Here is a 15,208-nt window from a genome sequence, read left to right as displayed (position 1 = left end):
TTTTCGCGTGGGTGTCAGTTTCAAATACATTACAAATAGGGCACTTAGTAATAATAAGTGTACAACGAGCTGAGATAAAGAACTCAAGTAATTGAAGAATGCCACTGAATTTTAGCCGAGGTCAGAGATTGAGATCTCATGGTTGTGCTGTTCGATAGATGGCAATGTTTTTGTATATTTTGTAGGAGAGTTATAGACAAATACATAACCTCGAAAAGCATTTCGGCGCTGCACCATAAAAATCGCATTTTAAAGCATGATGAGCGCAAGCAAGAAAAAGTGCACCAAAGACCTGACCTCCCCATCCATCTTCGTATTCTAAACATGTCCATCGTGCATGTAGACGGTAGCGTAAACTTACCACCCTACAGGCTGCACACATATGCAGACCCACAATCATGTACAAAAACTGTGGAATCGTTGGTCCAGGCATGTCTCAAGGACAGGGTAGCCTCACGCACGCTCCTTTCCCCTGCACGCCCACGCAATCGGTCTTTCCTGCGATCATTGCCCATGAATGGGAGCGTCTGGTATTGCGCCCAAGATCACCCAGTTGCGTCTAACCAAACGCTCGTGGCTATGGTACTTCGAAGTGCAAAGCGTAGGCGCAGTTCTTCTGAAAGAACTGCAAGCTCAATCCACTCACCGACTCATCGCTAAGCTCTGACCGAGCACTAACATCTCTGCCAAATCCATACACACAAGAGCAAGTCGAAGGGGTGCTCCCCATCGTGGCAGTGGTCACTTTCCAATCGTCTAGCCTTTGCGGGGCGCGGCACCACCACGAGCCGTTTAATCTCGGGAACTGCAGCTTGGACGTTGTTGCGGGTAATAGAAGAGAACGGATGGATATAGAAAAGCAAAATTTGGGTTGAGGAGGCCTGAGGGAGGTCATATAGCTTTGTAACTTTGCTCTCTCATTCCCAGCTTCTTTGGTTAAGCTGATGCTGCTATGAGCACCGAGTTTTGCGCTCGTAGTGCTGTTACTGCTGTAGCAGTGCATGCGCACGCCGCCTTCCCTTTGCTGTTTGCATCGCCTTTCCAGACGTCTCAAAGTGATTCCTCTATGATCCCCGTGCTCTTTCGGCCATAGCCACTTCTCCTAACCTGCTGCTACAGTACACCCACGTCTCGTCTCTTTAACGGGGTGGGCGTAGTTTGGCCTCATAAACTCATACATATACGGAGTGTCCGTGGCATTAATATGGCCTCATAAAGGTAACGCGGCCAAAGACAACGGTACGGAGCCGGCTTCAAGCCCGATCGCGATCTGCCTGCAAGGCTGTTGTCGGTCAGCCGGCACGGCTGACGCTGCTATAGGAGTTTTGCTGCAGTACTCCTAAGTACACCGGACCATCAAGACCATCGAATTGTCGGCATAAGACAGCTTGCTCGCTTAGCGCATGCGGCTTGACTGGCGGACACAGGGCACAGCCTGCTCTTTGAGCTTCTTTGCCAGTATCCACTATGTCCAGAGAGAGGGCAGTCGGCCAAAAGCGTTAAGGCAAAAGGGAGTCGAGTTAGGAAGCACGGGCTTTGCTATTGCAGTCGTTGTGCCGGCCACAGAACGTACGAGAGATCCAGGATGCCAAATCGAGTTAGTTCGCCAGGATTGAAGGTCTGACCGAGAGCGGTACCATGCCGAGAAGGGGTAGCCTAGGCAAGCTGCAGGAACAAGTAGCGGTTCGTTCTCCTGTCAGTGCGCTTGTTCGACTCAATCTTATTTTCGGTGGCGGAAGGTTCTGGTGGCCGGGGCGAGATGAGGTAAGCGAACCCGCTCGAACTGACGGACTCAGGAGAGAACCAGGGGACAGGGACAGAAAAAAAGGATGTTGCCATAAGGGAAGCGGGAGGCAACGGAGACTACGCCACTGCAATAGTGTATTTATTCCCAACTTCGTAGTACATTGCATCATATTCATACGTACAGATCAGATTAGAGAGCAGCCAGTGGCCAAAGCGCGGATTCGAGTCCGCGGTAAGGGGAAGGTATTACTCAGCTACATCTTTTTTGACGACTATTTGAGCTCTTTACAAAATCCGTGTTTTGTGGAACAAAGTTGTAGACGGAAATTTCTATAACGAGTGTAGGTGACATTCAAAAATCTGACTGGATAAGGCTTTTAATTACGCATCATATGACATATAAACTTTCGTGGTATAATGAAAGAAAGGAACGTTGGTTTAAATCAAACGCTGCATGAACATAAAAATAATATAAGAAATATCGGACTCTGGTTTTGTCAGGAGAATGTGATTGAAATCACATCACAAGATGAACATCCGCAATTTTCGAGTTAACAGGTCAACAAACCATGAATATTAATATATAGAGACAATTTTATAAAAAAAAACAAACCAAACCTTGAGTGTCGCCATTTTTCCAGTCAGTCTTCTTTGATCGCAAAGCTATGCTATGACCTATTGACTATGACTACAAACCTTTTTCTCTTAACAGCTTTAGCTATCCTCTTTATGTGAACAAGTTCTCGAAATCACCTCCCAGGTCCTCTAGCATCAGGGGCTTTCCCTCACTAGGTTTATCGGCAGGTTTTGCTGGGGCTTATCTGGGATTCTTTCAACTAATCTGTGTTCACCGTAGAAGCAACATATCCTCTCTGGATGTCCATAATCTCTGATGTCCATTAGTCTTTCGTAATACTTTTTTGTCAACGCTTCGATAGCCCACATTTTCCGCGGCACAGACCCCTTGAGAACTTGTTATTATTCAAGAGCCACTTGTCGCTTCTTCATAGCTTCAGTCTTCACGTACCCATCAGGTCCTAAGTTCATCTTTCACTTCAAGTCCAATATGCCACGCCTAGTGTCTCTGATCAAATCAGCTCATAAACCTAAAACGAAACCGCTATGAAAGTTGCAATTTTTGGACAAGAGTCCACCTATAGGCGATTTCAGCTCGTTAAATCTCTCTCTTGGCTGAAAATATAGTGTGCTTACCAACTGAGCCATAGAGAAGATTGTATTTACCAGAAAAAGGCTGCCACTTCCAATTACGAGCTTAAATGAGCTACAATGCACTTTATATGGTAAAATGTGTATAATTATTCCATGTGTATACATTTCCTATTGCAGCACATGTTTGACTTTTCCTGCCATCAATGATACCTTTACACAAGAAAATCGAAGAGTAAATTAAATGAACAGTTAAATTTTCAATTCGTAGACCTTAGGCACCTAGACCCTTACATCTGCATCCATCAACGCCTCCCGGCCCGCGTTAAAACAAATTCGATTAGGTACCAGATGCAAAGAAAACGCTCGAAAAGTGCCAATATGGACGAAGAAAAGATGTCTCTGGAAAGTACTGTGGAAGAGATAAATTTGAAGTGTCTCTGGGAACAGTTGATACGCATGACTATCTAACAATTATTCAAGCACTGTTTGGAGAGAAACCTTTTCTACCTCTTTTTGTCACAGTGACACTTCGCGCGGTCGATACCTTTATTCATCGACGGTGAATATCTAACGGCCTGATTTTAACCAATGGTTTTTCCCCTGTAAAAGAATCATCGTCTTCTTGCACAAAAGCGGACAATATGATGGACAGCGAATAGAAAATTCTGATTTTTGTTGAAGTTAAACAGCTCTCTTGATTTGAGAAAGGAAAAATGTTTTTTTTTTTTTTAAGAGAAGTTTGGAAATTAGTGAATTTTATTGTTTCGATACTTCTCCATTTAACTCCATTTAGATTACTTAGACTACTGTTACTCATTACACGGGTAACAGGATTTGGCTTTACCATTGAGATGATATGGCTGCTCGAGGGAAAAAACTTGATATTGATCTGCGATACAGGTGCTAGAAGAGCCAATTATATATAAGCTCAGTACCTTATTTGACCATATGAAGAATGGTATGATCATTAGCTTTTACATCAGCATACCGGTTGGCCGATGCACGTTTCAATTGGCCAAAGTATATAGTACATACCATATTTAGAATAGGAACGGCAAATTACCGAAAAGTTATTAGACAGATACGCTTGTAAATTATATCGTATCTGATACAATAATTTACTATTCATGTCTGCAATTATACAACAGAATTATAAATACGTAATACATTAATCCGCTAGTAGTGTTCCAAACGTTTAAAGTGTTTTGAGCTAGATCGCCCATGAGACAGATCTTGAAGCGGTTATGTTATCCTGGAACCTATTCTGCCTAATCCTCTCGTGCAATACAAATAAAAGTCACATCATATGTCTCAGCGGTATCAAGGACCTGAAACAACTGAGGCTTGGCAGAGGCTGGCTGTCACGAGCCTCGTCTAATTGTTGGGAATCAGGCTACTCTAATTCAATGACTTATTCTGAAGTGTGGTACTTAGTCATTTTTGCGTCCTATTGTTTTCAGCCGGTCGGCAAGGGACCAAGTTCGTCAATCTTTCTAATAGCTAGTACTTATCCGTAGATTCGCATGTTACTCGTGGGCCATATAACAAACTCATTACTTCAAAAAGCGGATAACTGATCTTAAATGTGTTGATAATTGTCAGCCATATGTGATTGTACTTATATAGGATCTGCAACCCTACAATGTAACGTTACTATTAGGTCAGCTTTCAGCTCAGTGGCTTGCATTTTAATGAGGCAAGGCCCTATAGCAATGTAACCAACCGTAGAGAGAGAAACGACGCAAAAGCACTAAAGACGTCGCCGAACTTAGTATGGTACAGCTTCACTGAGGTCCTCCTATACGTTGAAGGCCTCATAGTTAGAACTTTCATGACGTTTTCCTAGAAAAGATGCATATCATCGTTCAGTTTAATTATATCATAGTAATAACACGTACGTTCAGATAGCAAACTCTCATATTTGTAAATCAGCGATCCTTGAAGCGAATTCTGATTGGGGCATATACCCTTCGTTTGCGTTCTGTCTTATTCGTAATTTCCACCTCGAACTAAATTAGGCCCGGGCAAATCTCTAGAGAAAAGTTAAAATCTCCTTTAGAGCGACAACAGGGAAACCATGCCGCCTGAGTCAGTAAGACCTCGGTCCTACTTTCCTACGAACGGTGCCAGCCGGATTGGTGGCGTTCTGTTTCGACTGTTCGTAGACTCAAATGTACTTTTCAGCGGTGAAGTAGACAAAGTTCTGATGAATAACCAAATCAGGCACAAGTGGCCCTTCGGGACAAGGAGGTAGAGAGAAACGTGTTCCAAAGTACGGAAGGAGCTACTCTGGCCTGTACAACGCCTGCAAAGGACCTCCGCTTGCCCCTCAAGGAGAATATGTCGGTGAATACAGGAGCGGTCGTGGTGACACCGCCTATTGCTACCTACCCCAAAAAAAGAAGGATTTTACAGTGTGTGCCACGAAACTAAATGAAGAACGACCTTGTTCATTCTGTCTGATAAGAACAAATGCGATTAGCCAAGTGCGTAAAATTCCAAAGAGTATTTTTCCTACCGTGGTCATCTGCACACGTGTGTGTACTATTTGTGGGTGAGGCAGAAGTAGACTTCTAATGCTGTGTTACGGTATCGCAAGTTACTGTCTTTAATGGCTTGTTTAAAGAACTCCTCGAGTCAAAACAAATATTTAGCAGTGGATACAATCTGTTGAGGAGCGCTGAGACAACGTACGCTTTTTTTTATAGTGAACTTTCTTATAGACACAATATAGTGAAGTAAGACACGAGTTTACGTGGTCCTTCCAGCAATCGCAGGACCTTTTTGTATCGTAAATCATGGCGCTGGACACTCAGAATTACTCTGAAAAAACTTACTTGAAGTGGAAAAAAAAAGGTTTTCTTTGATGTTGGAGAGTTTTGTTGCGTCATGTTTCTGAACTTTAAAATTGCTGTGGTCGACAATAAGAATGGAGTAAGACTTTTTGCATTTAGCTCTTCTACAACGTACCTGATTTTAATTAGTTTAACATAAAGCGTCCTGAAAGAGAGGCCGACTAGAGTCCGTTTGGTCAATCGAATATTTTTTCATTTACCCCATGCCAAAGTTGGGTATTCATTTGGTAGAAAAAAATAGCCCTATCTGTCAATTCCTTCTTGTCTCTTGGCAATTATTTGCCTAACATATTATCTTCATCTTGCTTACCTCAATAACTTTGAGTACCAAGTTGGGTTCCCTATACAAGAACTCATCTGAAGACTCGGTTAAATCCATTTTGAGCCAGCTTGTGTTAGTATTGGGGAGCGCGTTTTATTGAGGAAAATGTAAATTACCGTTAGCTTCTGCGTTTATTTCTCGCATTTAAGCTTCTTTTTTCCAGCAAAGAGAAACCAAGGAAGAAAGGGGAAAACACATTCTACTCTTTTAAAGGATTTGCTCTCAGAGCTGACTCCAAGCCAACCTTTTTTTTTTTTTGCTGAGCCTGGCTGTATGCCTGCCGCTAAACTCTAAACAGCTCTTTCTTTAACGGATGCGGCCTGAACAACCGCTGTCCAGCCGGATCGGGCTCGGAGTCATGGCTCCACGTTCACCCTATAAAGGGCGAATCGTTGAGTTCGTGGGAAATATTTCTGTTAGTTATGCATGGCTGTAAAATGATGTGTGCACTACGCTTTTCAGGGTTACATTCACGAACAATAACAGCGAAAGGTTGCAAGTTTACGCCCTGTTTTGGGGTCGGTATTGAATCGCGGTGGAGTTCGGCTCCTCTATTCAATCCAAAAGCAACTCAAAAAACTTCGAAAGCATCAGCCGAGCGCCATGTAAATGTTTTTTTGCACGAGCTTGAATACATATGCCGACCGCTCGGAACCATCTGAGTAAAAATCTTGAGAGGTCTTGAGTCCACGAAGGAAATAGGAAGCACCGCCCCTGGCCTAACCGGATAGAAGGCTTGCTTGTAATGTTAACAGCCCATCGGCTTTGCTAAAGTGCAGCTGCGCAATGTGTACACATCTTATGCGATTTACGTATGGAGTGTGTGCTAAATAAGAACGCCGGATAGCTCTATCGACCCGATCTAGTGCCAAAATAAGAGGCAGAACTGAAGTGGCTACGCTTTAAGACATAGTGGCCCTGAAGGTCTCGCAGGATACGCCAAAATAGAAGGCTACCGACCGCGAACATCACATATTGCCCCAACGATAGTAACTAAAAGGCTGAGCTTATATCTTATCGACGTTGTCTAGAGATCCGGCGTTCGATGGAGATGTGGTTTCAAAATGATATTACTTTCAGCTTGACCCAGGGTTACCGATGGTTTGTGCTGAGAATGCTGTAAATGCTAAGACGCGACCTCAGCGCATTCACGATTTTTATTTGTAGTTTGAGTAAGCCGACGTTCTTGAGAATGACATAGACCCACGTACGATATAACATCGCCTTGCTACGCTTAATGGAAGTCATCAGAAGCGTGAGCGTGTCGCTGTTTTTACATGAATATAACAGGATTGGTCCGGCTTCGTCAACGACCTTCATTTATCACTCAAATAATGATCATAAATTCGGGTCTAATTCTAAAAATTGGCTATATTCCTAGAAACGTCGCTGCCTTACACGCGCTACAGATAAACACAAATTTGCAACGAGGTCAGCATCCTACGCCAGTTTTTTTTTACATCGTGTGTTCGAATCTGGATATCCGCGCAAAACGGCTTGGCAAGGCTGAAAAAAAAAATATTTCTATAATCAATCAAAGGTACGACTCTACCAATAGAACACGTGTGGAAGTTACGTCGCTACGTGAGCAAGTATGCTCACCTCACAGCTTCCTCAGCACTGATCCAAACAACGTCAGAGTGAAAACTGACGAGGCACTTCAGCCCCATAATTTGAAAAGGTTTGAAGCTTGAAAAGATAGTATAGTATACAGATTTCTTCATGCAGCATCCTATTAGCGGTTTCTGTTACTAATGGCGGTAGATGACAAGGCCGATGACAATACGTTCTAATCCTTGTCTCGAACTATGTATGAGTGTTCGCCTACATTAATAATAGAAATTCCAGCCTGGTTTCTCGGAAGTTCAATCCTTGCCCGCCAATTAACCATGTTGCATTTAAATTATGCTAAATAATTTTTTTTTTAAAATTTTAAGTCGGTTTCAGCCCGGTTCTACTCTTTCTTCGATAAGATTTACATAGACCCCACTTCTTTCTCTCTAATTCACTCCAATTTTTTGGTCTCTATGATCGAGCTTCGCTGTGCTTACTGTAAGCAACTACCGCTAGCACTTCTAGAACGCTGTGTTACCTTGTGGAACACCAATCTTCTCGTTGTCAGTTCGGTCCTCTGTTTTTCTCCTTACAGTACGTAATCGCTTATTCGCTAAGCCCCCCTACGCTGCCGGTGCCCTGTAGCATCGCTGTCATCAACCCCCGTTTCGTGGACCTCAGTTTTCCGCTGACGCACGCTGACGTGCCCTGCATCATGTCTAGGGGCAGAGCACTCAGTACCAAACAGGCAGCTTCATCACCATTACCGTAAGCTAGTACCGATGAAGTACGTCATTGGCTCCGCGAGCTTTCTCCTATGCCACTGTATCCCACATAAAGTGTACCCACTGTTCTAAACCCATCCATCTGAGCTGATAGGCTTTCCACGAAGGTTTTGTCGTTGTCCATATGTGACCGCGCAGCTTCTGGCCGCTATGGTCGTCTACTGCCAATCCCTTGTCTCGTTTACTGGCGTTCCGTTTACTAGGACAGTAGTCTGTGCACCGGCAACCCCGGCATGTAGTCTTTTCCTATGTGCGAGCTGTTCTTCTATACCAAGAGAACAACGGGGGGTCTGCGAAGAGGGGAAATACATAGCCGGATGATAGGTATAGGATAGCTGGGTCGCAGCTGGATAATGTGCTCGCCCTATTCTCAGCACTCTTCGATGTTTGAATGAAATATTTGACTTATTATTACTCCAGACTATCAACATCACCACGACACGCTTCATTATGATTATTATTCCCCGGACGCTCCTCTTTTGTATCGAAGGTCGGCTTGGCTGTGCCTACCTAGGGTTGGCTTACCATCCGTCGTAATCGCCGCTGCCACCGCCGCCGCTGTCATCCTCTTCAGTATTGTTATGTATGACAAGGGAACGACGTGAAGAGAGAGAGAGAGAGAGAGAGAGACGGCGAAAATCCACTAAGGACGCTATACCGCTCGCCTCTTTGCCGATGTGGGTGCTCAATGCGGGGTGGGCTATGGGTGCAATGTGCTATCTATGTCGATTACTGCTTGTTGTATCGTTAGGTAAAGGGAAAAATTCGGCGCAGATAGCGGATTTCGATGACAGCTATGATACTCTGGGGAGGACTCCATTGGCTAACTCTGAAGAGCGGAATAAGAACGGGGCGTGAGCGCCGGTAACTGTCGTGGCAATGACCATCGAGCGAACGATACAAGCTGACACTCCGATGGACTCGTAGCCCTGAATCAGTTGGCTCGATATGAGTGACTCTTGTATCCTGGAGTGGGTGATGGAGACTACATTAGTTTTAGACGGAAACTTGTCGTTCCGATTAAAAAAACAACTTTTTTTCACACAGGTGGTGCGAATACCTGCGCGACCCTTGATCTTTCTTGATCAATATTGGCCATTAAAGTTGCCTTGCCGGCGGCCGAGTGTACATTTCGTCGTAACAAACACAGTATAAAATTTGTCAGAGGGGAATGTTTTGACTGAGGGATTTGTGTAAGACAAAGTTAAGACTGGTATAACTTCTATTTCTCATGCAAATGGATGTGTGTGTTGTGATTGGCCAAATACTCTCGCACGGCTTGTGGAAATGTGAGGTACTCATCGCCGATTCGAAACACTTGTATCAAAGGGGGGGAGAAATAGACCTTTTCTCTTTTTAGTTAAACGTATCTGTCGATGCAACATAATAAGTAAATGTTGAGTACCTCAGGTTTGCACTGGGTACGATACCTGGTAATCAGTAAACGCGAGAAGGACCGTCAAGTTAAGCACACGTGGTACAAACGAATCGCATTTCGGCTGTACCTATGATGTGCCACGCGGTATTGCGTTGACCAAATGAGTCTGACTCACGCTCCTAGATCGTTAAAGTTTATTATTAAATTATTATGTATCAGTGGCCGATATCTTAACTTTCTAAACTTTTTCACTAGTGAATCAAATGGTCGGTCACTGGTACCGATTCGCTATGAGCACTAATTTAGTCTTAATCATAGTAATTTAAACATAATAGAGCAATCTTATACCCCTGCCAGCTAATAGTTTGGAAAACAAATGCCCTAACACATATTTTACCCCAACTTTCCGTGGGCATTCTACTCCCACAACATCTGAATTAGCTCAAAAAAGAAACTTCGCAATCGGTAGTTGAAACGAAGTCGACTTAAATTTGGTTAAGATCGCTATGGTCTTCAATCAATTTCACACCAGTTACTTCATGTATTCGCTTAGCCCAGCGTAGCATGCCTTTTGTTGAGAAATCCATTGTATAGGCTATCGTTGTGCATTAAGGCCGATGTAAATTTACCCTTATTAGCTTCTGATTACTGACAACATGCCACAAGGCCAGTAGGGTTTCAATTCTAATATTGAGAAATAGTTCGCGCAAGTGTGATTTGTGAGACAGCTTGCAATGAACCTACAGAGTACAAACTAAATAGTAAAAATCATGGAGGGACCAGGGAGAGTGGTCATATAGACACCGTTGCCAACACAACATTGGTTCTGATCAAAAAACACTTTTAAAGACGACTGGAATTGTCATTGGCACGGGGTCTACTTGCTTTCGCGCGCACATAGAGAAAGAAATGCGTTCTCGTAGGACCTAGCTAGAGCAAATGGTGTTGCTGTTCTGGCTTGATGACTGCAAGCTCAAACCAGATATCGATCTTCTTTGAGAATATTCAGCCACAGATTTACCGAAAATAGTCGAAATAGGTTAGATCTTGTCTCCCTGTAATGGGGCAGTGGTAAATTGTTTGAGTACTAGGGTTACAGGTAGCTCTATGGTCCTGGTTGGAAAGCGCGCGCAAACGGATTTCACGTCCCGCTAGAAGAAGCCAGCTATCTAAAGCAAAGCTAGAAACATTCAAGCTGGGACAATACTATTTGCAATCCCGCATCTATGTAGCTGTTGTTGTCACCGATGAAATAATCCCGATGACCTTTAACTTATCGGGATTCTAGCTTAGGTCGCTGTGAAGTGTCTACATTGCGTATGGTGAGGGTGTGAGGCTATATTTTGTTCGATTTTTCTTCCATGCGAATGTCAACAGGTAAGCATTGTCAGCTTATTTTGCCAATTTGTCGTTGCTCGATTGTTCTTAATATAAATTCTAACTAACTGAAGAAGTTACGCGCAGAAGTATGATTTTAAGTATATATGTAAGTATCTATTAAGTATAGTAGTATACGTGCGATGCGCTTCACTACGTTGTCTGACTACTAAATTATTATTATTGTGTATTAAATTTTTTAAGTGAATATTCTGAAGCAGATTACCGAAAAGTGTCAACAATAGAATGGGTACTCGTTGCCCTCGATGCCTCGTCTTGTTCAGTTGTCGATTTCATAGGCTTCCCGAAAATACCCTTGACAACCTATTACATCTCTAGACATCACGGAATAAAACGTCCACCGAAACATCTGACTTAGGCCATTTGACTTTCATGGTTACAGTATCACCAGCATTTAGTCTACCAATGATTGATTGCCAAATTGTCACACTCGGGCCTTTCTCGGATTCTGCCGAGCTGAATAAATAATAAAAAGTACACCTTACAAGTTAGTTAGTATTCGATGAGTGACCACAGTGTGTTCTACTGCAAAAATATACAAATTCTCTCAGTAGGTTCCGTTGTCATTCACCAAAGTGTACCAACAGCGCCCAGGTAATTTTCTCCCTTAAAGCAGACCATTCGGACCCAAATTCCCACCGAGTAGTCATCCTTTAACCCGTCCTAATAAACTTACCTGCAACTGTTAGCACTTTCCACAAACTGAGTTCCATTCCTCGTTGACACAATCAACTCTTCGTTTAATTTTCCAATTTCGTTGTACGTTTGTGACAGTTGCAATCCTTTATCTTGCAAATAACTTGCAAGTTTTAACTTGCTTATCGCTTAATTAACTGCGATCCGGTGCTAAACAATTCCTTTACAACCAACTACTGAACAACTTTACACTGCGTCCACTTCGGCTATTTAATCCCACTAAACATAACAAAGGCAGTGGCGACGTATTAAGCATCACAAATTGTTTCACAACTGTCCAATTGCCTTCAACTTTGATGATAACAATTTTTACGTGATGATGCTGCGAAAACACGTTACTGGGCTTTCCTTTCCGATAGATACTTTCTTTCTGCTACCCAGAGGGAAGTCAACTGACTTTTACACCGAGAAGTTCCCGCGATTTCGCGTCGCAGTACTGAACATGCCGCGGTTCGCGCCTGCGCATAGCTTTCGAGGCCGACCAATAGGAGCGGAGAGGCGTGCCTTCGGAATGAGGGGCGGGGGCCCACGTGATGACCACGCCGATGATTTCGTCCCGATCGAGACTCAGAAGGCCCTATGGGGTATACAGTATGGACCTAGAATTTTTCGCAGCGCCAGAAGCCTTGGCCGTAACGGTTAGTCGGAAGCAGTCTGCAGAACTTACTAACACTTGCTTGTGGCATCTTGGGCTATAGTAGTATTGGCTACACCGAACTCGACGAGACTGAGTTGGGTTGGGCAGGCGGCCATATGAAACAACATGAAACCGGAAGGGCCGACAAGCTGTTGGCAGAAGGAGAAACGAGAGAAGAGTAGAAAATTGGACATGTAACTGCTTCCGAGTTAGTGCCGTCGATCCACTATGTACTCGTATGCAAATGTGTATGTTAGGCTTCCGCCCTTAGGTAGAAACTTAAGGGGCAGAGAAATAGATCGAGAAAACTACGAAGAGTTATCGTCTTTTGTTATCGGCCAGAAAAATCTGTACATCCGCTTACCTCGACTGCACTAACACTGCGTATACACAGAATTTCTTCGTCTGTATTTGGTGCATACATACAGATGTACATGCATACATACATGAGTATAGGTCAGTTCTCAGGGAACTATAACATTTGGCTTGATTTCCCAAAAATCCTTCATGACTTGAGTTTATGAACGATAATAATCTCTACTGTTAATACGAATATTCAGATTTTTAGGATTGTCTTTCTAACGATTATGCTAGTGATCATTGTTTCTGATTGAAAATAAGATCCAGGTATTAGATTTTGTATTGTCGAACCCATATGGTCCGTTCGAAGAAACTCTCATAGGACTATTTAAATCATTGATCTTTTCATTGACTACAAGAGGTGAGAGCTTACATGTTCATTAAGCTATAGATCTGAACTAAGTTGAGTCATATCTAGAGAGGGAATACTAGAGTGCTTCAGGATGCATAGGTTAGGTATTACGACAAACAAGTATATTAAATGATATGCCTAGGAGAAGGTAAAATTCAAAAGACCCGTTGAACTGAGCATAAATCACGCGTCACAATGAAATACTTCAGCAACTAAATAGAATAACTTAGTTCCTAGAAGCATAGAAAGCGGAAACATTTCTCATCTTTTAAGATGACTTTCGAACACGCTTTAAACCAATTGCTATAGCCACCTAGTACAATTCAGACGCCCTTTCGTTCGACAAGTTTGCGGAACCTAACTGCCAATCGCTCAACGTAGCATAGTCTTACGTGGTGTATAATTGCTCTTCATTATGACGACATGGAAAAGACGTGGCCTTTTCCCTACGTAGTTTTTTTAGAAGCTTCTACAGAAGACGAGCAATACAGACAAGACGCTTGCCGTAGGTCATATTTCAGCCCTAACGAAAGCTTTTTTCTTAGACATTTTATTACTAGCTGCTTATAACTCCTCGCGTTAAGCTAAAGACAGAGTCCACAGTTGATCGTCCGCTTTCGTCATGGCCAACGGCAATGCCGGATGTAAAACGCGAAACGTAGAGGTAAAACGTATTTAAGTTGGTTTTTTTACGCCTATCAATAAGCCTCGTCCGGTGGGTACGCACAGAGCGGGTATCAGAACGATTTGATATTGCTGGTATTAACGTAGATCATTTATACGTCAGGACTCAAACGAGCTTCTAAACAACGCGCTTTTATTCGTACCGCCTGGCATAGAGACGGTGGATTCTCGTTAACACTTAGAAACAAAATGACAATGATGATGATGATTCTGCTCCTTGAAGCCATTTTCATAATAGTGTGCTTTAACCATACAGAATGAACGTATTAACTTTAGACTTTGCGTTATACTCACCTAATAATCTGGAGCAGACAGCCAAGGTCGGGGAAGTTCTCTCCGACAATGATAAATGACACAATTTCGAAATAGACCCAATATGCTTTTCGAACTAATGCGGATTACGCATTTACTGTTTCCGGTCATTTTGGACAACTGCCAGTAGAGAAAATCGGCCTTACAGCAAACGTAGAAATATTCGTTGGGAAAAATTACCACCTACCCTTATCTATAATAGTTACCATATAGGGGCAAGGATGGAGTAAGCCGAAGTAGGTTTACGTAACACGTAAGAAGCACGGATTATTGGTTATTGTAAAAAAAAATAGCGTTACCATTAAGGCCTTAATTTGCCTATTTTTCTAAATAATTTAAAATATATTTACTTCGTCCTTTCCTGGATTTTACGTATTAAGGCTTCCAATACTTCTGCCTATTCCAGTATGCACGAATTCGCTCTTGAACTATCTACGTTAATATCATGCAACATTCAGAGCGCAGATGGATGTATGTAATCATGTACTTACTTACAGGTACAACTGAATAAGATCCCATAGAACATATCTATTTGTAAGCCGTATGAGAACTTTAGTAATCAGCGTTTATGTTTCATGGCCATTTCCTTCGATAAAAGTTCCTTTAATTTCAATAATCAAATTCCTGCCACGTATAAAGGTGTGCAGATAGATAGGTGAGCATTGGTTAGTGGACTACACTTCAGATCTCTCAGAATGTCAATTTATCGTGAGCACTCTGTCAGATAGCCGTAAGTTCCAATTTCAATATGAAATACTATTTCATTCATGATTCTATTTCGCTTGTTTATCTTGCTCACAATTTTAAGTCAGTTAATTCAAATTTTCATCCCCCCACGGCGTTTCGTCTGCATGGTCCAATCGTTTCAGACTAGCGTCAATACGGATCCTATGGAAATGAGCCATATTCCAGATGGGAAAGAATAGCACATTTTCGAGAGACTATCATACCTGAAGTTC

General features: G+C 42.7%; 1 protein-coding gene across 1 annotated transcript in view; it reads right to left on the bottom strand.

The window, feature by feature from the left end:
* LOC111270257 (protein amalgam) overlaps positions 1-12,046 on the bottom strand; it is a 36,620-nt gene extending 24,574 nt beyond the window's left edge. The window contains exon 1 of the mRNA XM_022850392.2: positions 11,885-12,046. Coding sequence (XP_022706127.1) covers positions 11,885-11,921 — 37 coding nt within the window. The 5' untranslated portion in view covers positions 11,922-12,046. The remainder of the gene's footprint in view (positions 1-11,884) is intronic.
* Positions 12,047-15,208: the final 3,162 nt, after the last annotated feature.

The sequence above is a fragment of the Varroa jacobsoni genome, unplaced genomic scaffold (assembly GCF_002532875.2).
Source record: "Varroa jacobsoni isolate VJ856 unplaced genomic scaffold, vjacob_1.0 scaffold_1457, whole genome shotgun sequence".
In the NCBI taxonomy this organism is placed as follows: domain Eukaryota; kingdom Metazoa; phylum Arthropoda; class Arachnida; order Mesostigmata; family Varroidae; genus Varroa; species Varroa jacobsoni.
This window is presented reverse-complemented; position numbering and strand designations above follow the sequence as displayed.